This window comes from Mchenga conophoros, linkage group LG15 (genome assembly GCF_057382185.1).
Source record: "Mchenga conophoros isolate Kocher_MC1m ecotype Shallow Benthic linkage group LG15, M_conophoros_male_GT1.1, whole genome shotgun sequence".
Classification (NCBI taxonomy): domain Eukaryota; kingdom Metazoa; phylum Chordata; class Actinopteri; order Cichliformes; family Cichlidae; genus Mchenga; species Mchenga conophoros.
Window position 1 is genome coordinate 40400241 of NC_140540.1, and position 27698 is coordinate 40427938.

Sequence of the window (27698 nt, forward strand, 5' to 3'; positions counted from 1 at the left end):
CGGAATACTAGTTTATGATAAAGTTTTATGACAGATGTGAACTAAAACATTTTATTTATTTATTCTCTTTGTTATTTTTAGTTTTGTTTTTTTTTTGGGGGGGGGGGGGGAGAGAAGCTTAAAGTGTTTGTTTGTTTGTTTGTTTGTTTGTTTGTTTGTTTGTTTGTTTATTCTAGAATAACAGTATGGCTTTTCCTTTAACAAAAGGGTCGCCACAGCAGGTAGCTCAGCATGTTTGATTTCATTCACCTGACACGCTTCCTCCCTAAAGAGAGATTTGTGTCTCCAGCTGGAACTGAACTAGCAACCCCTGCTTGCCGAGCAAATTTCCAAACTACTGGTTATAATCTTTTATCATCCGTTGTTATATTCTTATAACCGTCTTATCTGCATTTCAGTTAACAGTGACGCCTCACAGCATGAAGCCCATGGGTTTAATCCAGCATAGGGCCTTATTTGTATTGGTCTTATATATTCTCTGTGTGTACACCTAACCTCTCACCCTGTGACAGCTAGGATAGGCTCCAGCCCTCCTTCAACCTTAAATTGGATAAGCAAAAGAGAAGGGTTGGATGGATGCATGGATGGGTTCTCTCTGGGTGCTCAAGAATCCTCCCACAGTTTAAACACATGCATGGGGTTATGCATGAGTGGTCGCCTGCCTGTCTGTGTTAGCCCCATCTCGCCCTATGACAGCTGGAATGGACATCTTATTTTGTGAGCAGCTGTATTTTTGTGATATCAGCTTAGATTTATATGTGTGTGTTTATCCTTTAAAACGTGCTTTAATAAATTCATTTATTGCAAGTAGAATGACAAACTTCTGTTAAATGCCAAAAAATGACACAGTGGCCATCAGGTCAAAGGCCATATTAAATCTTTTTATGAAAACAAACATTAACTTGAAAGACGTTTCTATTGAAGAGGTGAAACACGAAAAGAAAATATAGTCAAATATACCAATAAAAACAAGAGCCAAAAACAGCAACACATTAGGTTACAGCAGTTTTACATAATCAGTATAATGTAGACATAAGTCCACTATTTCTGACTGGTACCTGAAGGCAACATTGCACCGAGCAAGCCTTGCCGGGGTATTCCCATATGACCTGAACGCAGCACAAAACGACAGCAGTCAGAGGTGAAAAGTCTGGATCATGTTGTCATTCCAGCGGAGGCATACTTGAATGACAAAAGGACCTTGATCAACAAGGCGGTGAGCAGAGCACATCGAAGTTCTGTGCACAAAGGGAAGACATTGATGTCGTTTTCAACCAGCCAGCTAGCAAAAGCTGATATTTGTTAGCTAGCTAACGGAGTACCCCCCGTTAGCTAACCGCCACCATCATCGCTCCTAGCCAGCTGTGGATCGCCCTGTCTTCCTACCATGGGAAACGCAGCAACTGCCAAGAAAGGCAATGAACAAGAAAGCGGTGAGCACCTGGAAAGCATCCAGCTGGCCTCGCAGCCATTTAACATTAGTTATTGTGCAGTGTGAGCTTGCTTATAAAAGTGAGTGGAGAGCAGCCTTTAGCAGTTGTCCAGTGTTAGCGGGAGACTACAGTAATATGGTTTGCAGAGAAGAACCATCTTTGGTAGGGCAGTTTATGAGGTGTGTTTGCGGTCTCGTAATGATTCGTGTTTGTTTACCTCAGCGGAAAACGGTGCTACAATTTTTACAGTCAACTAATTATTGAGAAGGATAATCAAGGATGTGGTAGTGTGATCCTCAGCATCATATTCTTTGGTTATCTAAATCAGTCTGTGTTAAAGACAGCATCTCAGAATAAACTGTATTAAGGCTATGCACTATAACACTATAACGATTAAACGACAAAGCATCGTTTGCAGTTTCCAAAGGGCGAATATCGCGTGTGTAGACCCAGATAACATCAGCAAACATTTGTTTCCACTGAAGCCGCAGAACAAGGCCTGGTCAGTGCTAACAACAGGTATCTGATAACCACTGACTCACAAGCTGACCAGAATGCTGCTTGATGTGGTTAAACCAGATTAATGGTCGTGTAATAAAACATGTAATTGCTTTGTTTTCCACACAGTGGCTGCATAAAAAGAAATGACACTGTCTTTCCCACCTGGTTAACACTGATGTGCCAAGTCAGCTGTCAACAAGTCTGCTGTAAATTAAAGCGTTAATGCCTCTGATCACTGCTTTCTTATAGTGATATTAAAGTGTTGTCCTGATACTGTAACATCCAAAAACAGCAAAATCTTAGTCAAACTGCGACTACTGGAGAGGAATTTTGCATCCTAAAGCACTCTATTAATCACTTGGAGACGTAGCCAGAAGGCACTCTGTTGTGTTTGTGAGTAGTGACCAGCCTAATCCATTAAACTGTGCCATTCCAAGTGTTCTGTCTGGAGAGCACTGTTCTTGACCTGCTTTCTGTTTGGCACTTGTTCACACAGTCTTAGCGACTCATGAGACCTGTAGTTTCTGCAGGGAGGGGCTTGGAGTTGAGTAGAATAACACTGTGATGAATGAAGAAACTTAACACACTGTTATTCTGTGTTATCTAGATTTCTGTTCAAATATTACACATTAAATTAAACTTATCAATACTGGGTTTATAGGTACAGAAAAAAATGTTTTGCCATCAGGATGTTGGTCAGTATGGTTCCTACATATACATATGCAGATGTGGTCAGGTGTTTACATCCACTCATCATGGAAGTGAATATCATAGCAATTTTGGGCTTTTGATGATTTCTTTGAAGTGTTCTTTTTCCAAGGTGGACTGATTGTATGGCATACGTCCTTAATGACTTTAAAAGCAAGAATTGGACCAAAAGTTTGAATATTTTCTTTAATCCACACAGGGTCAAAAGTATGCATACCAAATATATATATGACTTTTAAAAAGTGTAAATGTAACTGTTTTTTATATAGCGCTTTCCTACTCTATCTGAGCACTCAAAGCACTTTACGCAACTTGCCTCATTCATTCATTCATTCACACAAGCGTTTTGTGCTATGCTTTTTCTATATAATTGTAATTAGACTCTGCAACCATGTTCTACCGTTTTGTGCTAGTTCTGGTCGTTTTTCTTAGTTTATTTCTACTTTTTTCACGCGTGTCTGGGGACCCAGAGCAGGGATCCTTTGTTTACAGTAAGGATCAGCTGTTAGCGCTGCGTCCCGCAGCGGTACTGCCGGCGGACAGACCCGACATTCCCAGCGAGCTGAGGAGGAAAAGACGGGGGTGTCATGCTGGGAAGGAGCGCCGTCGCCCGAGAAGGAGACGTTATCGACCATCTCTTCCTTCTGTAATCATTGGAAACGTAAGATCTTTGCCCAATAAGATGGATGAGCTCACGTCGCTAACCTGGTCACAGAGGGAGTACCGGCAATGTAGCATCATGATGCTAACGGAGTCGTGGCTAACACCGCTAACTCCGGACACAAGCGTGACACTACCGGGATTTCAGATGCTGCGAGCGGACAGGACGAGAGAGAGCGGTAAGAGGAAAGGAGGGGGACTGGCAGTTTTTGTGAACGACAGATGGTGTAACCCTGGGCACATCACTGTGAAAGAACAACTCTGCAGCAGAGACATTGAGCTGTTAGCCGTTAGCATGCGTCCGTACTACCTGCCCCGGGAATTCTCGCATGTTATCGCAATAACAGCGTATGTCCCCCCCTCGGCCAACACGGATGCAGCCTGTGACACTCTCCACTCAGTGGTCAGCAGACTGCAAACACAATCTCCGAGAGCCCTTCTCATAATATCAGGGGACTTCAATCATGCCTCTTTGGACTCCACACTGCCCACCTTCACCCAGTATGTGACCTGCTCAACCAGAGACAATAAAACACTGGACTTACTGTATGCCAATGCTGAAGAGGCATACAGTTCATCACCTCTCCCTCCACTGGGCAAATCTGACCACAACCTGGTGCACCTTGTCCCTGTGTATGAGCCCTTAGTGCACAGGGTGCCACCAGCCACCCGCACAGTGCAGAGATGGTCAGAGGAGAGCGAGGAGGCTCTTAAGGACTGTTTTGAGTCGACTGTGTGGGAGGTGATCTGTGACGACCATGGAGAGGACATCGACAGCCTTACTACATGCATTACTGACTATATTAATTTCTGTGTGGATAACACCGCACCTACCAGGACTGTACGGTGTTTCTCCAACAACAAACCTTGGATTACCCCAGAAATTAAAGCTGTCCTCAAGCAGAAGAGGAGGGCCTTCAAATCCAAAGACAAAGAGGAGTTGAAAAGGGTGCAGAGAGAGTTGAGGGGACTGATAAGGAATGGGAAGGACAGCTACAGGCAGAAGATGGAGAACCAGCTTCAGCAAAACAACGTTGGTGAAGTCTGGAGAGGCCTCAGAACCATCTCAGGCCACAAACAGCAGAACTCTCTGCCTGGGAGGGATGTGAGGTGGGCAAATGAACTGAATCATTTCTTCAACAGATTTGACTCAGCCATGAGGCAGTCTGCAACATCGGCTGCAGACTCACCCACCCCCACTGCTGCTGCTCCACCTCTGACACCTCAGACACTTCACACCTCCTCTATTCACCCTGCTCACTCCCCCCCCACCCCCAACAACAGCATCCAATACACACTCAACACAAGGCTCCAGCCTGTCTCTCTCAACCACCCAGGTTAGGAGGGAACTGAGGAGGATTAATGGCAAGAAGGCAGCGGGTCCAGATGGCATCAGCTCGAGGGTCGTCAGGTCCTGCGCGGACCAACTGTGTGGGGTGATGGAGCACCTCTTCAACCTGAGCCTGAGGTTGGGAAGAGTCCCACAGCTCTGGAAAACCTCCTGTGTTGTACCAGTGCCAAAGACTTCACGCCCCAAGGACCTCAACAGCTACAGGCCGGTGGCTCTGACATCCCACCTGATGAAGACCCTGGAGCGGTTGGTCCTGGCTCAGCTTCGGCGCCTAACAAGCTCATCACTGGACCCACTTCAGTTTGCCTACCAGCCTGGCATTGGAGCGGATGATGCCGTCATTCACCTCCTACATCGTTCCCTCGCTCACCTGGAGACCGCTGGAAGCACTGTGAGAATCATGTTCTTTGATTTCTCCAGTGCCTTCAACACCATTCTTCCCTCGGTTCTGAAGGACAAGCTGGAGAACTCTGGAGTGGAGCATCACCTCACTACCTGGATCCTGGACTACCTCACCGACCGACCACAGTATGTGAGGACTCAGGGCTGTGTGTCGGACAGGGTCGTCTGCAGTACGGGGGCCCCACAGGGAACGGTTCTGGCTCCGTTCCTCTTCACCATCTACACTGCAGACTTCTCCCACAATTCCACCCAGTGCTTCCTGCAGAAGTTCTCTGATGACTCTGCAATAGTCGGCCTCATCACTGATGGGGACGACAAGGAGTACAGAGGACTGACTCAAGACTTTGTGGACTGGTGCCAGCTGAACTACCTCCAGATCAATGCCAGTAAAACCAAGGAGCTGGTGGTAGACTTCCGCAGGCACAAGCATTCTCCACTGCAACCACTGAACATCCAAGGTATGGACATTGAGGCTGTGGACAGCTACAGGTACCTTGGTGTTCATCTGAACAACAGACTGGACTGGACTCATAACTCAGACGCCCTCTACAGGAAAGGCAGAGCAGGCTGTACCTGCTGCGGAGACTCAGGTCGTTTGGAGTGGAGGGCCCACTCCTGAAGACCTTCTATGACTCTGTGGTGGCTTCTGCTATCTTTTATGGTGTGGTCTGCTGGGGCGGCAGCATCTCTGCTGGGGACAGGAAGAGACTGAACAGGGTGATCCGAAGGGCCAGCTCTGTTCTAGGATGCCCTCTGGACCCAGTGGAGGTGGTGAGTGACAGGAGAACGGCGGCTAAGCTGTCATCCCTGTTGGACAACATCTCCCACCCCATGCAGCAGACTGTGACAGCACTGAGCAGCTCCTTCAGTGGGAGACTGCGGCACCCACGGTGTGGGACGGAGAGATTTCGCAGGTCTTTCCTCCCCACTGCTGTCAGACTCCACAACAAAGACTTTAACTGAACAAACACACACATCCACACATGTGCAATAACACTAAGTGCAATAATCTTTTCTGGCATCGTTGTATTTTTACTCAGTTGTATATAGCATTCGTATTCTATTTTTATCTTATTGTATATTTTTATTCTATTTTATTCTACTGTATATAGTATATTATTTTATTCTATTCTGTACAGCTGTGTACTGTATTTATTCTTATTGTATTCTAATTTTTGCGTCATAACTTTTGCACTGTCCACTTCCTGCTGTGACAAAACAAATTTCCCACGTGTGGGACTAATAAAGGTTATCTTATCTTATCTTATATAAATGCTTTCTATCTAACATTCACACACATTCATACTCCAATGGATGCATCAGAGAGCAACTCGGGGTTAGTGTTTTGCCCAAGGATTGGCATGCAGGCTGTGGCAGCCAGGGATCGCACCAACAACCTTTCAGTTAGCAGATCACTACCTGTCTTTGCCAGCATTTAAAATAATTTGTTTGTCAGTACTTATTGGGATGGACCAATACTCAGAGTAACGAGAAAGTCCAAGGAACTCAGTGCAAGATTGAAAGTTGTAGATGTACAAAAGCTGAGGTATCTAAACCACATACAGATTTTAAGACAATCAGTTCAAACAACTGTATGAAATTACAAGTTAATTGGATGTGTCACCACTCTGCCAAAGTCAGAAAGAATACCCAAATTCTCACCCGCAGATGAGAGTATGTTCAGGAACAACCAAGGCTCAACCCTGTCATGAACTGGAAACTGCTGGAACACTTGTGTCACTGTCTGCAATGAAGCAAGTCTTATAGTGCCATGAACAGAGGCTGAACTGCTACTAGTGGTACTGGTACATTTCACAAAGAAGGAGGACTACCTCCAGATTTGTCAACTTCACCTCAAACTAGGGCTGTTTGATATAACGATATATATCTGATGACGATATAGAAACATCTATCGTTTCATTTTACACTATCGTTTGTTTCGTGGTGTCGCAAAATAACCTGTTTACAGCAATATTTTTCATGGTTCTGATGGTCACTGTAGTGGCTATATTCATTTCTTAAAGTTCTCTCTTTCTCTTATATTTAATATAACCACACTACAGACGAACAAGCGCCTGTTTTTATGCGTTGTGGTTAGCAACAACGACGGTAACAGCATCGCGTGTCCGCTTGTTTATGTTCCACACAAACCTTTCACAATAAAGCTCAAGATCCTGTTGAGACTTTTCAAAATAAACTGAATCACGTGAAAGAGCAGATTATTTACTGATGAGAAGTAAAAAAGAGCCGCCAGGTGCTAAAAAATAAACCTTAGACTCAAACGTTAGAACAGGCTTTTCCCCGCAGCACGCCGTGTAATAAATACTCACAAAGCAAACGGCGGCCGTTACAACTTATGTCTAAAAATGTATCGTTTCATGCATCGGTTAAAAAACTCGACTCCAGCTACACGAGCTGGAAACACTTGACACAAGTCGAGCTGCCCGAGATTCACAAAATTTACAGAAAACGTTACATTTTTGTAATGCGGTTTTCGTCCTGGTCGCGGAACACTGGACCAGCTCTTTATCCTCTCCAGGATACTTGAGGGTGCATGGGAGTTTGCCCAACCAGTCTACATGTGTTTTGTGGACTTGGAGAAGGCATTCGACCGTGTCCCTCGGGGTGTCCTGTGGGAGGTGTTGCGGGAATATGGGGTGTCTGGCCCATTGCTACGGGCCATTTGATCCCTATACAACCGTTGCAAGAGCTTGGTTCGCATTGCCGGCAATAAGTCGGACTCGTTCCCGGTGGGTGATGGGCTCCGCCAGGGCTGCCCTTTGTCTCCGGTTCTGTTCATAATTTTTATGGACAGGATTTCTAGGCGCAGCCAGGTGGCGGAGGGCTTTCGCTTTGGTGGCCTCAGAATCTCATCTCTGATTTTTGCACATGATGTGGTTCTGTTGGCTTCATCGGGTGAGGGCCTCCAGCTCGCACTGGAACGGTTCGCAGCCGAGTGTGAAGCAGCGGGAATGAGGATCAGCACCTCCAAATCTGAGGCCATGGTTCTCAGCTGGAAAAGGGTGGAGTGCCCACTCCGGGTCGGGGATGAGTTACTGCCCCAAGTGGAGGAGTTCAAGTATCTCGGGGTCTTGTTCGCGAGTGATGGGAGAAGGGAGCCGGAGATCGACAGACGGATTGGGGCTGCAGCTGCAGTAATGCGGACGCTGCACCGGTCCGTCGTGGTGAAGAGGGAGCTGAGTGTAAAAGCGAAGCTCTCAATTTACCGGTCGATCTACGTCCCTACCCTCACCTATGGCCACGAGCTGTGGGTAGTGACCGAAAGAACGAGATCGCGGATACAAGCGGCAGAAATGAGCTTCCTCCGAAGGGTGGCTGGCCTCTCCCTTAGAGATAGGGTGAGAAGTTCGGCCATCCGGGAGGGGCTCAGAGTAGAGCAGCTGCTGCTCCACATCGAAAGGAGCCAGCTGAGGTGGTTCGGGCATCTGACAAGGATGCCCCCTGGGCGCCTCCTGGGTGAGGTGTTCCAGGCATGTCCCACCGGGAGGAGGCCCCGGGGCAGACCCAGGACACGCTGGAGAGATTATATCTCTCGGCTGGCCTGGGAACGCCTTGGTATTCCCCCGGATAAGCTGGAGGAGGTGGCTGGGGAGAGGGAGGTCTGGGCCTCTTTGCTTAGGCTGCTGCCCCCGCGACCCGGCCCCGGACAAAGCGGATGAAGATGGTGGTGGTGGTGGTGGTGGTTACATTTTTGTGATTTATATCGTTATCGGACGATAGATGTCTTATATCGGGATATGAGATTTTGGTCGTATCACACAGCCCTACCTCAAACTGCTAAATGTTTGAATCCTTGACACAGTTGCATATTCCAACAGTTCCAGCAGGTCAATGATCCAAAACACATCAGAACTGGTTTTGGAATGAATAGAGAGGGCTAACATTTAACTTCTGGAATAGCCTTTCCAAAAGACCTGACCTCAACCCTACTGGGTCTGTGCCAAAACACCAACCAGTTTTAACAAACTCTATTAACTCTCCCAAGAAGAGTGTGGTCAAATACAAGAATTTCGCCACAGTCTTTCTGATTGCTACCAAAGCCAGTTGGCCATAATGCAACGTGGAACATTTAACCAAATAATTGTGACTTGCGATCAGAGAAAATCCAAAATGGATTTTAAAGGCACTGAAGATGACAATAATTTCTCCCTAGAAAAAGGACAGCTCAACGAAATCATCAAACGTCCAGAATTACCATGGCATTTATGACCATGATGAGTGTATGTAAAAGTCTGACCACTACTGTATACTTTGCAAGTGATTATAAAAAAGACAAAAGGATAAGATCATTGTTTTATTACTTCCCAACAGCAGTATATTTGAGAAAATACTTTGCAACTCACCATAAAGATAGCACTTGATTACACACTAACATCTGCTCTGCTGTGATCGTACTCTGCTGCATGTGCTGCAGATAGTGCTGAAAGTATTGTAAACAACAGTCAGAGCTGTTCTGCAGGACAAGCTACGAGTTCACTACATTCTACACTGTTTTCTTAAGTTCCCTATTACCAAATATCAAACAACATCAAGATTTTTCCCCGACTAAGAATGGACGTTTGGTCGCCAACTATGCCAACACCAGTATATATGTGCCATTTTCTTTATCTGCTTAAACGACAGGATTCCACTTTTATTACTGTTACCCAAATTGGTGTTAAGCCCCCCCAAAAGTCACCTTTTTACTGCCCCAGTATTTGCAGAAGTGTGCTTTAAAGGGTCAGCTCAAAAGAGTGACTTGGAGCAAATAGGAAAGCTCTTTAAAAAACTGCATTGTAAAGCATAACCACCAGAGAGCACAATAAGCCAGAGATAACTTCTCTTTCATGTTTTTAGTGGGTGTAACAGGCTTACCGATGTCTTATCAGTCGTCTGAATTAACCCGCTGCACTGTGGTTTTGACAGGACTTTGCATGCATGCTGTTTTAATTTTGTATATCTTTATCAAACCAGTGTTATCTTTTGTGAGTGAGATAAAAGAAAATGCCTTTAAATGATTCTGCACAGAATTACTGGACATGCAGTTGGCCATAGAAACTGAAGCAGAGCACTTGAACAGGAAGCTTAACTTTATGTGGTTAGCCAAGCATCGCAGAGCCTTTGAGCACATACAGGAAGTCCCATCGATGCTCTGTCTCAAAACGTACTCACTTTGCCTGTGAGCCGTCGTTCTCACACACCAAAATATTTGCCTCAAAATGTCCCAGGGAAAGGATCAGTCCTTCGCCAGCCGTTTTTTTAACAAATGCAAAAGTAAAGGTAGCCAAGAGAACAGAGTACAGGAGAGCGACGTGCCGCATATCTCTGAGTTCACCATCATGTGGGATAAGTGCAGTAAGTGCAGTTCATTGCTTTACTCTTAGATTTGCCCGCCACTTCTTGAGTTTCAGGTTTGCATTTTCTACCTTTATAGTTCCGTAGAAGCACTTATTAAATCAACTGATTCTGTATAAATTGCATTATTTCGAATTATTTTTTGGCACGCCTCTATTTTTGTCATTTGCAAGAAGCTGCCTAGTTTGATTACTGCTTTTAACTATTTAGAGGTACCTTAACCATCAATTTAACAACCTGTATTTGTCCATTTTTTTAGATCTACCAGAGAAGGCATAACGCTTTGTAGTGCAGCCCATTTGTGGTGCTTCAGCTGCTTACATTGTCTTAATATCTGTGTCTTGTCATTGTGTAACGTTTTGCAAGAAAGAAATGCATTTTATGTAAACCTTTAAAATGTCTCTTCAATCAGTGTTGTCCTTTGTTCTTCACAGACCAAAGAAGCCTCTAAAAGTGGCACAAAAGATAGAAAGAGTTCGATTTAATTGCTGAATACAGTCTAGTGTTAAAAAAAGACTGTGGGCTAAAATAACTGCTTGTTGCTCAATTGTTTAAAAAAAAGAAGAAAAAAAAGAAACTATTTTCTTGATGTTGCACAATAAGACGTAAACTTCCTTAAATATTTTAGCTGACATTTTCAGAGACGATAAAGGAAGTCACCAAACCAAAATAATCACATTACTTCAGTGTAGAAGAGTTTTATAAGTTTTAAATTTAGTCTGGCGGTAGGCTTTGCCTTACATTGTCTCCTCTGTTATCATTTTGTTGTGTGAATCTAAAATGTGTTTTACATTATTTTCTTTCAAGACTTCATAAATGCTTCTTCCTCTCTTTCTCTTCTCCATCATTTCCATCCATGTGGATGAATGTTCCTGCAAACCCTTGGTGAACTGTAGAGACTTTTGGTATGCTCATTTTTCCATGAGGCGTCCCGAGTCAAAGAGTGAAAGTTTGTTGTCTCACTTTTAGTCAAACGCAGCCTTGACTGTATAGATTTAAATTGGTAGCAACATACCAAAGTGTAGCGGCACTGTAGGCACCATCTGATGGCTCTTTGACTTTGGAAAGCTCATGTCTGCAGTGACTTTCACAGTACGCTGTCTTTCTGTGGCTTGCTCTGTAGTCTCAGATCTGTTCTGCATTTTGTCTGTCTCACTACCTGCCTCACTGCCTTTACCCCCACCTCCTCCTGAAAGAGATGCAGAATAGCTTGCCTTTAAATTGGCCAACTTGTAAAGTCCTCAGAGCTCTTTGCATCACTTTATGAATTAACATGTCCTGCTAAGGTGTGTGGTTTGAGGGTTTGGGTTGTTTTTTTTTCAATAGAAATATTTTTTCCTCTTTTGTCAAGTATGACATTTCCTCCCTGGTACTTGACCTTTGCTTGACCTTGCCTTGATTGTGTGAACTGCCCTTGTTTGTTTTTCTTGAACATGTTAAACTATCCCAGTTTGTTTTCCTGAGCATGTGCACTGACCTTGTCCGGTTATCTAAACTCTAATTCTAATTATCAAAACCGATCTTTTCTTTTATAGTGAAAGAGTTCTTAGCTAAAGCCAAAGAAGACTTCTTAAGAAAATGGGAGTGTCCACCACAGGTGGGTTGTTGTTTAAGGGTAATGTATAAACGTTTTCTCTGATTAGTACACTTTTTTATTCTTATTTGAGTAAAAATGAGAGATTCAGTTGTGCCTCGTCATTTCCTTCTTGTTGACTTGAATGCTGGCCGATTGCATAATTGTGTCAGAGGCATGTGCTTCAAAAACATTTCCATTAAGCTTGTGTTTTTGAGCTATAGTGCATGAAGATAAACAGCTAGTGGCTTCCATAAGTACACATAGTTTAACATTTGCTAGTGTTGGTTGTTTTCCTGCCACTGATAATGTGTTTCCTTTAGTGCACAACAAGCCTGGATGACTTTGAAAGGTTCAAGACCCTGGGGACTGGATCATTTGGACGAGTAATGCTCGTGAAACATAAAGCAACAAACCAGTTCTATGCCATGAAGATCCTGGACAAACAAAAGGTAAGCGAATGGCTTGCATTTGCATCCATAAGAGCTGGTGTTGTAAACTGCAAAGATGTTGTGTTTCTCATAAAAGGAAATGGAGCGTTTCCTCTCAGCACTAACATTATGTTTTTGAAAACCTCAAAGGCGCCTCACGCCGCAGTTTCGATCTTTAAATACTGATGTGGAAGTTTAGAGGCAGATTGGCCTGCCGGTAGTGCCTTGCTCATGTAGCAACCTCGTGTTCCCCTGAATTTCACCATCAGCTCAAGAGGTGAACCTGTTTAGCTTTTGGTTTCGCTCAACAGTTACAACCACAGCTTTCACACTTTTTTTCCACTGTATGGATGTTATTGTTTGTTTCTGCAGCCATTACTTTCCACTAGCGTCCTCCGGTACAGCATGAGACTATACCGTCGAAAACATAAACTGTATATCCTCTAAATGTCCTGCTGAGCGATGTCTCACAGTTTGTTCGGGTTGGTGATGTCTTGATGTCTCAGAATTAACAGTAAGCTTATAACCAAAAGCATTTTCTACTTTCAGCTTTTGGCTGCATAGCTCGTGGTGTGCACAGCGTCACTGGGCAGCGGTTTCTGCAAGGTTTTGTGCATCAGCTCGTGTTAAATAGATTTTTTATCTTTCGACTGCGTGACCACGCAGCAATAACAGGACTTAAACACCACAGGAAGTCCTTAGTGATGGATTATCTATCTTAAATTGAATAGTTTGATTTTAATCCCTCACCAAAATTTACTCTAAACTGTGTGGAGAGTCACAGAAACACAGTTAAAAAATGTAAAAATGTAATACGTTTGAAGCTGCGGTAAAACATGGAAAAAAACAAGAGGGCACCTCAAAGAGTTATTAACATCACCTGGAAAATCATCGGCCACCCCTTTCCCTGCCTGAAGGACCTCTACAGCACCCGCTGTCTCAGACGGGTACACAGCATGGTGCCGGTCTGAGGAACACCCGGGACACTGGGCGTTTTATCTGCTGCCCTCTGAGAGATTTGGTCACAGACAAATAAACCCAGGGACAGTTTTTACAACAAGCCAACGACTGTAATCATTGCTAATACCTGACCTGATCTGATTAGCTATTTTCTTATGTTTATGTCTCTGCACACACATTTCATTTTTACACTTATTGTATATATTTTATTCTGTACGGATGTTATTTATTGAGATTACCGCTTGCCTTTATTTTAGCGTGAGTGTGGGACAGCACTGCAACTTCGTTGATATGATTTTTTTGTTTATGTCTCTGCCTTTTTTCTTTTTTCCCCTTTAGGTGGTGAAATTGAAGCAGATAGAACACACGCTAAACGAAAAAAAAATATTGCAGGCCGTCTCCTTCCCCTTCCTCGTCAGACTGGTGTACGCTTTCAAGGTAAGGACAAAACAAAGGTGTAAAGATTGTATTTGTTCCAGACAGTTAATCCTGTCGGTTAATTGGCCAACATGTCGTCATCACATTTAGATTAAATACCAAGTCCCCTGGTTGCTTTTGTCCTGTGACAGAGTTATTTCACACAAGATGACCGAGTCCAAAGAACAGAAACTTAACTTTAAACTGCACATGTGGTTAGTCTCTTGTCCTAATGTCATTAATTTCTCATATTTATATACATATATATATGTATTCTTTAAATTAACAGGACAACTCAAACCTCTACATGGTAATGGAATATGTTCCTGGTGGAGAGATGTTCTCACACCTCAGACGCACTGGGAGGTTCAGGTATTATGCACATAATTATTGTTAGCGTTCGGTTGTTTTTTGTTTGCGATTGCTGTTGTAGCCACAAATAGCTGAACAAAAGCAATTTCAGGTGTTCTGTTTTGGTCTGTCAGAGCTATAAATGAATTAAAAACCTACACCTATATAGTGTTTGACTGAGTTGTCTTTCATTCAGAAGAGACTTGAGTTCCTTCATATTTTCCGTCAGTATCTGACTGTCTGTGTTTCCTTCTCTCAGTGAACACCATGCTCGATTTTATGCAGCTCAGATCGTGCTCACCTTTGAGTACCTTCACTCCTTAGACCTCATCTACAGAGACCTGAAGCCTGAAAACCTGCTCATAGACCAACATGGGTATATCCAGGTATATAGTCAATGTAAAGAAATAAAAGTAGTGGAAAGGCATCAGCAAATCAGAAACAGTGTGTTAATAGGACAGCCTGGGGGCTGAAGCCTTCAGATGTTAGTTTATAGCTGGACAAAACTGAAGCAAGATACATCTTAAAGACTTTAGTTGACATTGTTCTGTGTTTGCAGTCAGTCTAAAACCAGACCTGAGAGGTTGTGACATGTACGTGCTCGATGTTGTCTCTAAAATAACGTTCTATACGTAACGTTCTATAAGTCGTATTAGCCTAAATTATTGTAAATAAACATATAAAGAAGACAGGATTTTTAATAATCTCTACCGGCAGAGATTAGAGCCACTGAAACTGTCACTAGATTAAAAGCCATGATAAAAAGTCTATTACACCGAAACAGATCTGCCAGTCTGAAATGTTAATTCGAGTGGTAAACTCTGCGTTGTAACCTGGTTAAACAGTTTCAGAAAACCACAGGTCTCACAGGTCCTGTGTGAAGTTCAGTGGGTTTTGATTTAGTGCGTTTCTGCCTGTGACAGTAACATTTGTGTCTGTCAAACCTGTGATAGTTCAGTCAACCTGCACTGTTATAGTCCTGCATGGTTACCTTTATGTATTTATTCTTCTTATAACAATTGTGTTGTTTTTTTTATCTCAGGTCACAGACTTTGGCTTTGCCAAAAGAGTAAAGGGCAGGACCTGGACGTTGTGTGGAACTCCTGAGTATCTGGCTCCAGAGATCATCCTCAGCAAGGTGAGGCTTCATACACAGTTAGCCCATCTTACATGTTTGAATGTCCGGCTGGAGGCTGCTGGGTGATGGTTCAGTTTGTGTGCTGACCTTTGTGCACAAATCCACATTTATATTGAATCAATTGTCATTTAGAAATTCAAACAAACAGCTAATTGATCTCACTCCAGTTAAGCACATTTTTCACTGGCAGCCTTTGACACCGAGTGTCAGCTGATGTCTTTCCTTACAGATTTGAGTCAGTGCTGAGGTTAAATTATTCTCTGTCCCATATAACTACGGGATATTAATACATCAGGATATAATCCTTGTATTAGTCATACAGTGTAGATCTAGAGGCCCACAAAATAAGCCGTGGAGAGAGCTCTACCAGTACTGCCTTTGTTTTGTTTAAAGCTCGTTCTGCTGTAGCACAGAGGCTTTACAACAACGAGCCACTGTCCTGGTCTTTATCTGTCTCGATCGTGGCTCAAGAGTTGCGAGTTTGCCTTGTAATCGGAAGGTTGCTGGTTCGAGCTCTGGCTCGGACAGTCTCGGTCGTTGTCCTTGGGCAACACACTTCACCCGTTGCCTACTGGTGGTGGTCAGAGGGCCCGGTGGCGCCAGTGTCCGGCAGCCTCGCCTCTGTCAGTGCGCCCCAGGCTGGCTGTGGCTACAGTGTAGCTGCCATCACCAGTGTGTGAATGTGTGTGTGTGTGGGCCATTTACATTCTTCAGTATCGCTTCATATGTTTAGAAACGGGGACACTGAACCTTCTCTCCTCGGGGACTGTTTTTGCAAAAAGAGCTTAAACATAAATATTAATACATCAGATAAAATAAATAAATAGTAAATTACACATTACTGATCTTTCTTTGAAGTCATTTATTTAAAAAAAAACAGTGATGGAATTAATTAACATTGGCATTACATGTTATAATTAATAAAATGAGAGCCTGAGAGTCCATTTTACCAAAAATGTTCTTGAATTAAATATTAAGTATCTGGTCCGGGCCTATAGAGGCCCCCTATGACGTCTTCCAGGTAGTTCTTTTGCTACTGGCTCAAAGAAAGTCAGCTCGTTCCCATTAATGTTCAGCGGACATGTGAACTCTGGCTTTAAAACGAAAAGTCTGACACGGAGAGTAGATTATATCATCAGAGGCATCAGTAGAAACATCAGACTAGATAGAAATGACTTTACTATTACTCTGTACTTGGACAAGCGAGTACAGAGGGTGGTCAGTTAAGAGATGCCCCTTATCCTGGAGGTCACAATTGCAACTGTGCCCTGTGTTGGGCTTCTTTAGCTCTCTGAGTCAGACTATCTCCAAATTTGAGATAATTTGTTACTTTTGCTTTCTAATTAAAAATAGACCAAGAAAAGTCTTTAAAATTTGATGAAACATTTTTTTCTTTCAGGGCTACAACAAAGCTGTGGACTGGTGGGCTCTTGGAGTTCTTGTCTACGAGATGGCTGCTGGTTACCCTCCTTTTTTCGCTGATCAGCCTATCCAGATTTATGAAAAAATTGTTTCTGGCAAGGTATGCAAAGATAAGCAGGAGCAATGTTTGAGCTTTACTTTTTCCAATGTTTAAATGCTCTGATATTAGTTGGTGAAGCTAGATGAGTTTAAATATCTGGGGTCAACCATCCAAAATGCACAAGAGAGGTGAAGAAGAGAGTGCAGGTGGGGTGAAGTGGGTGGAGACGAGTGTCAGGGATGATTTGTGACAGAAGGATAGCAGCAAGAGTGAAAGGGAAGGTTTACAAGATGGTAGTGGTGTTGTGATGTGCGGCTTGGAGGCAGTGGCACAAGAGCTGGAACTCTGGGTGGCAGAGTTTAAGATGCTCAGATTTTCAGTGGGAGTGACCAAGAGGGACAGCACAGGATGAGCGGTTTGGAGACAACGTTAGAGAGGCAAAAAGGAGATGGTTGAACATGGAGCTGCTGGGCCAGAGTAAGACCTCAGAGAAGATTCATGGATGTAGTGAAGGAGGACATGCAGAGGATTGGTTTGGCAGACGAAGATGCTGAGGATAGGGTGGAGGCAGATGATCTGCTGTGGCAACCAGCCAGAAGAAGGAGGACACTGCTGACTACCATCGGGACCAGCTTGCTTTTGGCTTTCCAGTTGTTCTTTAGTGCTTTTAGCTGTTTTATTTCAGCGTAATAAGCGAAACAGTGAAAGTATTTTTCTGCAATTTGTGTTTCATAACCCACATCTTTGATTTATTTATGTATTTTTGCAATTCTGCAGGTTCGATTTCCCTCTCACTTTAGCTCCGACCTCAAGGATCTGCTGAGGAACCTGCTTCAGGTTGACCTGACAAAGAGATTTGGGAACCTGAAGAATGGTGTCAATGACATAAAGAATCACAAGTGGTTCTCCACAACAGACTGGATTGCCATCTATGAGCGAAAGGTTGGTGTTGTTTTTTTTCCCAGGGAAAATAATCAGTGTGTTGCTCGCGCTTCCTTTTTTGGATGTGGTTCATATTAAAATGGAAAATTCATATCCTCCTAAATTCTCAGGTTGAAGCTCCCTTCTTGCCAAAGTGCAGAGGACCAGGAGACACAAGCAACTTTGATGACTATGAAGAGGAGGAGATCCGTGTATCGCAAACAGAAAAGTGTGCGAAAGAGTTTGCTGACTTCTAGTGAACGAGCAAGAGTCCCAATCAGGGCTCTTGTGTTTTGGGATATTTGCACTCCGCTGAGGGTTAAGATGGAACTGAGGCCATCACGTGCTCAAACAAATGCCTAGTTCCTTCAGTCCACACAGCCGAATGAGCTCCTTTTTTTGCCATGATCCTGCGTGCTGTTAGCACTAATCTATACACAGGCACATTATGCAGACACCCCTCGTGCTGCAACACAGAGTACCAGACCACGTTCCTGTTGTGTTTCTTTTTTTTACCTTGTTTTCTATGTTTGCCACTGTCTGTGTCCTGTCGTCCCTTATTTAAGTTCTTATTTGAGAAGCAACTTGAAGACGAATATTAATCTTACTTTGAAGCAGCTAGCTGGTGTTGCACATGATGTGGTTTTTAGGCTTTTGGATAACTAAGGGACACTTTTGGGCAGAGCGTTTAAATATCTGATATCTCATTGGCTGTTACACGTTTTCTGTTACATGACTTAGTTTCCCGTAGGATTCAGTTTAGTATTCCTTAATCAGAAACACTGAAAGTAAATCTAAAGCTAAAGCCAGGATTTGAAAATAGACGGCGCCTCTCGCTGCTGCTCTCCATCTCCGTCCGAAGCCCCTCCCATCAGCCGAGCACAGGCTGCAAATGCAAACTTTTGGCTTCACGCAACATCCAAACCCATCTCTACAAGGTGAAAGTTAGAATTCGAACCCACGGCACCAGTTTGTCTTTATTTCTGTGCTGATGTTCTCCTTCCTTTTTATACCACTTTACCTGGTGTCGTTTGAAAGACCCGTGATAGGCCAGAGTCTCCCGTCACGTGTCGCGTTTCGAGTGGGCTTTAGTGGAGATGCAGCAATAAAGCTCCCTCTAAGATCATTTGAAGCTAAATATGATGAGAGGTTAATATAAATGTTTTCTTTTTTTTTTGTCCAAAAAAATGCCGAAAACATGTTGCCTAGCCCAGCTTTAAATATCATTATTTATCCCTCTGTTGCCCTCGAGACCTGAAATTGTGTATTTGTGCATATAGATGTATGATTTGATTTCTTTAAAGAACGTGTTTCCTTAGGGCATGACCACAATTCAATGAAGGGAAAGAAGCGGTGATGGCTTCTTGAAGTTTTGGCACGCTCAAAGAAGCGGATCAATATTGACAAGTGTTATTATGAAGCAGAAACTTGTCAGTGTTGTGCTGATCAATCTGTAGCATCGTTTATCCATATCTGGTCGCAGGACTTTTCCTTTTTACCTCAGTCTTGGTGTGATATTAGCATAATGGAATGAAGTAATATATTTTTTCTGGTACGGCTATGTTAGAGAGAAAGGGAACTAAGAGAATTTGAGTATATCACTGTGCACAACACAACATTTACATGGTTTGTTTTATACATTAGTGCGTTTTTCAGTAATTGAAAGGTCAGGTGGTGATATTTTCGTGAGGTTTTATCATGAAGGGGAAGCAGTGTTGGTCTCATTTAGGTTGCTGTTTGTTTTGTTTTTTTGTCTTTTAACTGCTGTGTTTTGAGCAGAACAATCGCAAGATGTTGTGTACCTGCCATATTTGTTTGTCATTTTTTCATGTTTGTATAGATGTGTCACAACAACCTGATAACAGCCTAAAAATGTTCCCACTTTTTCGTTTGTTACCTTTTAAATTGTTCCAAAGCCTCAGGCATTCATGCAGTAAACAAGTAAATTGGATATGGGTTAAGAAAGAAACACAACATTCACAAACAGTGAAGAGAAAACTGAAATATCATCACCTTAAAGTATTAATTCAACTCGGCCACGCTTGATGCTTTTTTCGCTCTTTTTTTTTTTTTTTTTTTTTACATCAGTAACACAGCTGACAAAAATAATAGTTTTCAAAGGAAATAAGCTCATAAGACTCCAAAATATCAGTTACTCCTTTTAATTTATTGTTAAATCATATTCTATAAGGTTTTATGAGCAACTTTCATGACCCATTAATTCTCACTCTTTCCCTGCCGCTAAGTAAAGAACAAACAACTCTCCGGTTACAGGTTAACATATCTAAAGGACTTTTCTTTCATCCAGACATCAGAAACGTTCTTTTCTTTGTGAACAGAGGTTTGTCTCTGCTGTCCACACGAATGTCAGAGTTTGATCCTCACAGCTGTGTGAAAATCGAGTTTCACACTGTCAGGAATAGCAGTGCACTATTGACAGTGTTTCACTTTATGTCCCTTAAGTCTTGAGAAGCTTCGTCATAATTTGACAAGATGCTCAAGTATTTGTATGCGAGGAAAATGCAATTGAATCAAGTTCAACAATCATAGAAACCAAATGTGAAAAGATTTGCAGACTGAATGCTATTTTGTAGCATTTTATACATAAATATTGGCAACATGTGAACTTTTATTTTACTGTTTGAGCCCAGCATGTGACATTTTTTTATTTACCCTTGTTTTCATTTCCGAGACAGAACTGTTTCGTATGCTGTTTTATTTATATTTAGAGATAATGAATAAACACTGAAATGTTTAATCGTCTATAGTTCTCATATAAAAGACTCCAAATGTTTTATTTGCAAGTGTTAAAAACAGTGAATATACTGAAAAGTTTTATCTGTGTAACTTTTTATTTGCCCTGTTAAGACTTACGTTTATGTACACTGACACCTCAAATGCCTATTTAAAATGATAGCCTTTTGATTTTAACTTATTTTTTTTCATTTCCTTTGTCTAAAGAAAGATTTTTTTTAAATAATCCTTTAAAAACAGATTTACCAAAAAAGATCCAACAATTTTCTTCTTCTCACTTTGAAGTCTGGACAGGATTTAATGGTAAAATCCAGAACAAATATTCAAACAGGACTTTGAAAAGCACAGTCCCAAACAGCTTGTGTGTGTGTGTGTGTGTGTGTGTGTGTGTGTGTGTGTGTGTGTGTGTGTGTGTGTGTGTGTGTGTGTGTGTGTGTGTGTGTGTGTGTGTAAATCTTCCCAGAAACTGTGTAGGAAATCCATATCTCTCCACATCTGTATCTCCGTATCCTTTATTTCCCAATCTGTGTAATCTTTGTCAGATTTCATGTAAATGATGGCACTTTTTCCCTGAACCACCTCACACTCCTGACTGCAGGAAATCCGTTTATGAGTTCTCTGTAGCTAGTCACATGTGCCAGTATGGGATCAATAATCTGAAATGTGTCTCTATTTAGTTTGTGGAATTTTTGCACATCATTTAGACGGCTGACACGTTTTTTGTTTTTTGTTTTCCCACTCATATATATTTGTGTTTGCAAGGGGAGTATACTTTGCTGTAGCAGATTTTATGTAACAAAGAATATGTCACAATAATAAATTCTTTTTATTAAAAAGTTTGGTTGTGAGTTTGCTCCTGGGTGATCATCAGCAAGTGTCTAATCTCACTGAACTGCAAACCAAGGCGTTGGGGACGCAAAACTACATTACCCATGATTCTTTGGTGCCCTGTGGGTGATGGAAGCGAAAGCGATGAAGAGGGGGCTAGTTGGCTTTACTTGATTAAATCTTGATTTTATCAAACGACCGCTGTCGTTTAATAATTTGTAAAATATCGTAGTTATTGGAAAACTTTTTAAGATTTAAACTACGTGTAAACGTCGGGCGGGCCATTTCTGTCAAAGCGCGAATCTCTAAAACAAGGTAACTGTTAAATTTTGTATTAGCAAGCCTAGCTAACTACCCCTGGTAGCTTAACGTTAGCGTTAACGCAGAATACGAAGTGGCAGTGATTAAATATCTGTCGTCATTTAACATAACGTTGTTTTCTTAACTCTCCTCTCTGATAAGGTAATTTTTTTTTACTTTATTTATTTATTTTTTATGTTTCTAATGTAATTCTATGTTTTTAATACAGCTAACAACGTGAGTTTTTGGTCGTCATTTTCACACACTACAGCTCTCCCCGTTGTCAGTCAGAAACGATTGGATTTGTTTTGTTCTTTAGCTGTGTTTCGGGTTTTTTAAATTAAATGAATTTTGTTATTTACTGTACAACTGTTTTTCCTGCAGAAACATCCAGTAAATGGCAGACTGCGAAAGATAAACAATGAGGGTTTTTCAACTGCCAGCACACTAAGTTCCCCGAGAGAAGACGTCTGATGAAAAATTACTGTAACGTTAAAGATCGTAAGTGTTTCCTTACACCTAAGTCAGTGATTAAACTAGCAACGCTTGTGTTTAATCAGGTAGTCGTGTAAGGTTCCTCTGTGAGGTGTTTGGGCTTTTCTGTTGCTTGTGTAACCCGTTGGTAGCGGTATAATTGCAAAATACCTGCCATCACAATGGTTGACGGAGTAGAGGAGTAAAAAAAAATAGCTCAGACATTTAGTTGGTTAAGTTAACCAGCTGACAGAGAACAGTTTGATCGCACACGATTAAAATGTGTCATTTTTGCAAGGAAAAAAAACACCAAATTCATATTCTTACACGTTTTTAAACAAAATATTTGCAGGTTTCTGCATATTTTTTTTAATAGCAAACTGAATGTCTTTACACTCTGTATCAAGTCATTTGAAGTTATTTGCCTGTTTATTCTAATTTGAAAGAGAATTAGAAAATGAAAAGCATTTTAGAAAATACTTGTAATTTTCAAATTGACTGAATAGTTTCTTTTTGCTTTTGTAATTTTCTTGTTATTTTTTTTTTTTTAAGCTACAGCCGACATGGAAGACAAGGCAAATGGATCAGTTGACACCAAAAGGTGTGTAGGATCTTGTTGATTGACAAACTATTTTAGATATTTTAAGCTGCTCTTAAAATTAAGCATACATTTTATATTAAGATGAATACATTTAATTTCACCTTACAGCCCAGTGGAGAACGGTCAGCTGCCGGACCCTTCCAACTGGGCAGTTGCTGATGTTGTCAATTATTTCAAAGCAACAGGGTTTGAGGAGCAAGCCATGGCTTTCCAGGATCAGGTTTGACTGTTATTTCCTGCTCAAAATTGCTGCCACATGATGCTGACAAACTAGGGAAAACTAGAATTTCTGTCTTTATCTGACAGGAAATTGATGGTAAGTCCCTGCTCTTGATGACGCGTAACGACGTCCTGACGGGGCTGTCGATAAAGCTCGGCCCCGCACTGAAAATCTACGAGTATCACGTGAAGCCGCTGCAGACTCAGCACCTGAAAAGCAACGCCTCGTAGCGCCGCAGGCCGTCCCAGCACCCACGTCTGTGACAATCATTGTGTCAGGAGAGCCCAGGTTAGCCGTCGTTTCGCAGAGACTTTTCAGCCCACAGTGGCTTCTTAACAGGATTTTTGAATGCTGTATTTTTTCTTTTTGTTTGTGTTCTTTTTATATAAGCGTGGACCCCAAAAATGGGTTGCACACAGTGTCCACTCAGCCGTTTACCCTTTCAGCCATTCTTATATCTGCTGCTTGAGATTTTTTTTTTGTATTTTTGTATTTTTTTGTGTTTTATTTAAAAGAAGAAAATTTGGGGAAAATACTCTGCAGGTATGGTTTTTGTGTGCGTGTATGTGTGTGAGTGCAAAGTGAATTAACCCATGAAGGTTTAAAAAAATAAGTATTTGTATATAAGATTATATTATAGTTGAAAACTGTGTATGTTCTGTCGCATCTAAAGACTTTGATACATGCAGATAATGATTCTGGTGCGTTGCCCTTTTTCCCCCTGAAACTTTCTATGTTTTAAAATGTGCATCTGAGTCAATGAGTCGTCTTCAGCATGTGACCGTGAACCACTTTGTTTTCCCAGACACAACGACCCGAGCAAAAGCCACCTTGTTCCTGAACATCTACATTATTCAGGCTTGAGACTCTTGATATGGAAATATTTATGTGTATATATTATTATTGTTATTATTATTATTATTATCTATCAACCTGTGGTGCTTTCAGCATTGTCACACAGACAACTGTTCAAAAGTGTGTATGACCAATGTACATGTGCAGCATAACACTGGAGTTTTAATATCCGAATCAGAGATTTGCAATAAATGGTGCTCTTTTCTCACCAAAGATCAATGTTAGTTTATGAATTTATCAACAGCCGCTGTCTTTAGTTTCATTTTATTTGGATTCACATCACATCATCACGAGCTTTAGTCAGGCTACAAATATTAACTTGCTGTTGTTGGAATATTTGTTTGAAAGGTTAATTCAGATGGATCTTTCTGTTAAACGGCCCACTCAGATTGTTTAAATCCCAGCAGGGCCTTCTTTCTGTGGGCGCCGTTAGAGCCGTGCTCGCTGCTTCCTGCGTACTGTCCCCGTTATGTTCCCTGAGGGATTATCCAGAGGAAGGAGTACCTGTGATGGGAAAAAGATACTAATGTCCACAACCCGATCATTTAAAGAATATGAAGGGTCATTTGTGAGAACAGAACTTACTTCATCATTGTTGACAATACCCATTCTTGTCATGTCTATGGTGAAGTAATGCTCATTGGGCATGATGATCTCTATTTCATCCACCTAAAAGAAAATGTGTACTTTAGCATGCCTGTTATATACAGTATGTAGCTTTTTATTCAATTTCCAACAACTGTGGAGATGTAATTTGCATGTTTGTCCTTTTTTAGGACTCAGAGTTGGTTAGATTTCAACTGTGAAGTTGTCTAAACAGTTTATGTATCTCAAAAAGTGATAAGATTGAGTTTGATGATTTCACGATCTAAAGGAAGTACCTCAGGAAGTCGATCCAGGACTAGAACCTGAGTTTCATACAGGGTCTTCTGCACTGAGGGCGAGTACTCCCCGCGATCATAGGGGCCAGCAAACTTCTCAATAATCGTCTCCTTCACAGTCTTCCTATAAGAATAAAGAATATAAAGCTTCAGATGTGAACTATATTTATGAACTTTGAACTATATTGGTATACGTCAGCTGAGGTCTTTCTTGACGCTCGTAAGTCAGGCAGTTACCAAGCAGCGTCAAAGTCAGTGTCCTGGATCTTGTTGTAGCGCCACCTCGAGTACACAGAGGTGCAGAAAAACCTGTCCTTGGCGTCTTTCAGAGTAGTGAAGCGGTCTCTGTAGAAACCTTCAAAACCAGACTGGGTGGTTTTCAGCACCTTCATATTCTTCACCCCACCGTGGACCACAGGGATGCCTGCGTGGAGCACAGATCAGCCCGTGAGGGTGGAGTGATGTGAAACATGGCAAACAACTTATGAAAATGGTGCTAATCATGAACCTGTGATCAACAGTGTGCAAGGGCTTAGTCATAGCTTTAGCTGCCTTTGTTAACAGTATTTGCACCACAAGTCAAATAGTACGTTTTGATTTACTAAACACGCTTCAAGAGTTAAAACTTGACTCAAAGTAATTTGTGACAGCCATTAACCTCTGATGTTTGTTTGTTTTTTTTACATGTATTTGCCGGCTACTGAGCAAGTGGAGGCTGCAAAGGGAGAACGCCCTCTTCAGCAGAACAGAGCTCAGCGATCAGATCTTGGCCTACCTACATGCTGTAGTTCAGGCGTGGGCAACTCCAGGCCTCGAGGGCCGGTGTCCTGCAGGTTTTAGAATCTCACCCTGGGTCAACACACCTGAATCACATGATTAGTTCGTTACCAGGCCTCTGGAGAACTTCAGGACATGTTGAGGAGCTAATTTAGCCATTTAAATCAGCTGTGTTGGTTCAAAAAACCTAAAACCTGCAAGGACACAATGGCCCTCGAGGCCTGGAGTTGCCCACGCCTGCTGTAGTTTGAACTATCATGATAGTGCAGTGATTAGCACCGTCACCTCACATCAAGAAGGTTCCAGGTTTGAACCTCTTACTTGGTTGGGGTGTTTTTGTCTGACAAAAGTATGACAACACACACGTAAGTTTAGCTGTAAACTATTGTAACCCTGGTGATGGACTGGTCATCTGTCCAGCTTAGGGTAACACTAAACTTAAAAACTAAAGTAACTGAAATCTAAATAAAAATCTATACCTTTGGAAGAAAATTAAAAACTTAAATAATTGTATGTTAAGAAAACTAATTTAAAAATATATCAGAAATGTGCTTGTCTGTGTTTACACATTCAGCCTAACCACACTTTGGTCCAGCTATTTATTGAGACTTGGGATCACGACATGGGATTAAACGGTGCTGTATTTGTGTAAGATCTTCTGAAAAGCTTTAATTTTGTCTCCTGACAAATTGCCTCCATATAATCATAATTAAAACTAACAATGAAAACGTTGCTAAAAGGAGCAAAAGTAATTTGGAAACTAAACTGGAAACAAAAATTCTAAATTAAAAAAATACAAAACTTGAATTAATATAATAATAATTATTATTAATACTGTTAATAAACCAGAGTGTATTCAGTCCGTCACTGTCCAATGACAGCTTGGATAGCATGTAAGCAAATACACTGTTTGCGTGTTTTTGTGAGAGTGTGTGATTACCACCGATAGTCTGTTCAACATCACAGAAGCGGTAAGCTTCCGGGCTGAATATAAACGCATGAGCATGCTCTACCCCACTCTGAGAGAAAAAAAAGACAAGGGTCATGTTTTACGATGGATTATCACCTGCAACATTTGATCGGGTTAATGTGCGCTTGATTTATGTTGCTGCTCAAATAGCTGTTAAAAAGGTCAACTCTTGTGAAGCTGCACCGTCCTGTGTTTTACCTTCTCCAGCCTTCTCCACGGAGCTTCCTCCATGTAAACTTTGGCCTTCAGCACATGGTTAAAAGAGGTTAGGAAATGATTGCAGATATCCAGGGAAAACTGTTCGATGTTCTTTATCTTGACAGAGAAACAAGCAGGTTGACAGGCTGTAAAAGACCTCAATAACAAATATTTTAGCAGTTGAAATAGCAATAACAGGTCTTCCCTGTTCCTCAAAACGGTGTTAGACTCACCCCTCTGAGCTTGGCCAAACCGTGGACAGTGTTTTTAATGGTGTCAGTAGGGATGATGTCTGAGTTGTCTCCAGTTAGATAATCTTTGCGTGACTTGAGCGTGAGCTCCACATCAGCCTTCACCTCAATGATAGAATGCTGTCTTCCCTGCCTCCGGACGACCAGCACCTTCACCGTTTTCTTGCCGTAACCTGTTCGCACAAACTCCACTTTCTGCATGTGTGAGAAATAGTTGTAATAAGATGGCACACTTAAACAGTTTCCAGTGGTAGAGGTGTTTCGTGCCACAGTGTCATCTTAGAGCTACAAATATAATATTTCTTATCCCTTTAAAATGTTGTCTTTGGATAGTTTGCAGTGAAGTTTCTCGTGTGCATTTGCAGGAGCTTGTTAAATATATCTCCGTATTCCAACATTAATTAAAAAAATCTGAAATCAGATATTGTCTGAAAGTACACGAGTACTACAACATCAAATAAAAAAAAGACTTTTACTTTGTGAGGAATTAGAAATGTTTTAAAAACTAACCTTTAAAGATCACGGTTTGACCCTGTGGCCACTGAACCCTGAGATAATTTCCAGTGCTATCAATCTACCGTCAGAAACATTAGTCATGTTCTATCGTTTAAGTTTTACTGTTTCCTTCTACAACTTTCTGAAATGTTACCTGATCTGAAGCGTTTGCCATGGTGCCTTCCTCTTCTTTACCTGCTGCCCTTCAAACAGTCTCCAGTAAATGGGGCTCCTGCTACAGGAGGAGGACTTTCTACAGAGGGTGGCATTAACTTTGCACTCAGGCTATTGGAAGCTGAAGTTTAACCTCTTTTATTTGTACTGTGTGATGCACTGTATTCCACTCAGAGAAATGCAGAGGCACGCACAAACACTGTTTACATGTACAGCCACAAAGAGAAAGATGTGAGTGCATTTCACATGAATTCATT

At 41.9% G+C, this 27698-nt stretch overlaps 3 protein-coding genes across 7 annotated transcripts; 2 read left to right on the plus strand and 1 right to left on the minus strand.

Moving 5' to 3' along the window:
• Window positions 1-1122: 1122 nt before the first annotated feature.
• Window positions 1123-20426, plus strand: prkacba (protein kinase, cAMP-dependent, catalytic, beta a). Of its 2 annotated transcripts, none has more exons than XM_085245842.1 (10): window positions 1123-1433; window positions 11946-12007; window positions 12307-12435; window positions 13714-13812; window positions 14081-14163; window positions 14402-14528; window positions 15185-15280; window positions 16680-16802; window positions 17520-17684; window positions 17795-20426. In XM_085245842.1, exons 1-10 carry the CDS (start codon window positions 1388-1390, stop codon window positions 17918-17920), a joined length of 1056 nt encoding a protein of 351 aa, XP_085101968.1. In that variant the 5' UTR covers window positions 1123-1387; the 3' UTR covers window positions 17921-20426. The 2 variants fall into 2 exon arrangements, with proteins under 2 accessions (XP_085101968.1, XP_085101967.1); XM_085245841.1 differs by lacking the exon at window positions 1123-1433 and adding an exon at window positions 8703-10410.
• Window positions 20427-21359: 933 nt separating this feature from the next.
• On the plus strand, window positions 21360-23908 carry samd13 (sterile alpha motif domain containing 13). Of its 4 annotated transcripts, XR_014888462.1 has the most exons (6): window positions 21360-21560; window positions 21930-22046; window positions 22572-22620; window positions 22729-22840; window positions 22927-23128; window positions 23646-23908. XR_014888462.1 is itself a non-coding variant. In XM_085245845.1 (5 exons), exons 2-5 carry the CDS (start codon window positions 22019-22021, stop codon window positions 23068-23070), a joined length of 333 nt encoding a protein of 110 aa, XP_085101971.1. In that variant the 5' UTR covers window positions 21360-21560; window positions 21930-22018; the 3' UTR covers window positions 23071-23908. The 4 variants fall into 4 exon arrangements, 3 of the variants coding, with proteins under 3 accessions (XP_085101971.1, XP_085101973.1, XP_085101972.1); XM_085245845.1 differs by having other exon boundaries at window positions 22927-23908; XM_085245847.1 differs by having other exon boundaries at window positions 22578-22620; window positions 22927-23908.
• Window positions 23909-23943: 35 nt separating this feature from the next.
• Window positions 23944-27572, minus strand: uox (urate oxidase). Its single transcript, XM_085245844.1, has 8 exons — window positions 27422-27572; window positions 26755-26967; window positions 26522-26638; window positions 26294-26372; window positions 24814-25000; window positions 24577-24700; window positions 24281-24364; window positions 23944-24199 (listed from the first exon to the last, which is right to left on the minus strand). The coding sequence occupies exons 1-8, from the start codon at window positions 27440-27442 to the stop codon at window positions 24125-24127; spliced, it is 900 nt and encodes a 299-aa protein (XP_085101970.1). The 5' UTR covers window positions 27443-27572; the 3' UTR covers window positions 23944-24124.
• Window positions 27573-27698: the final 126 nt, after the last annotated feature.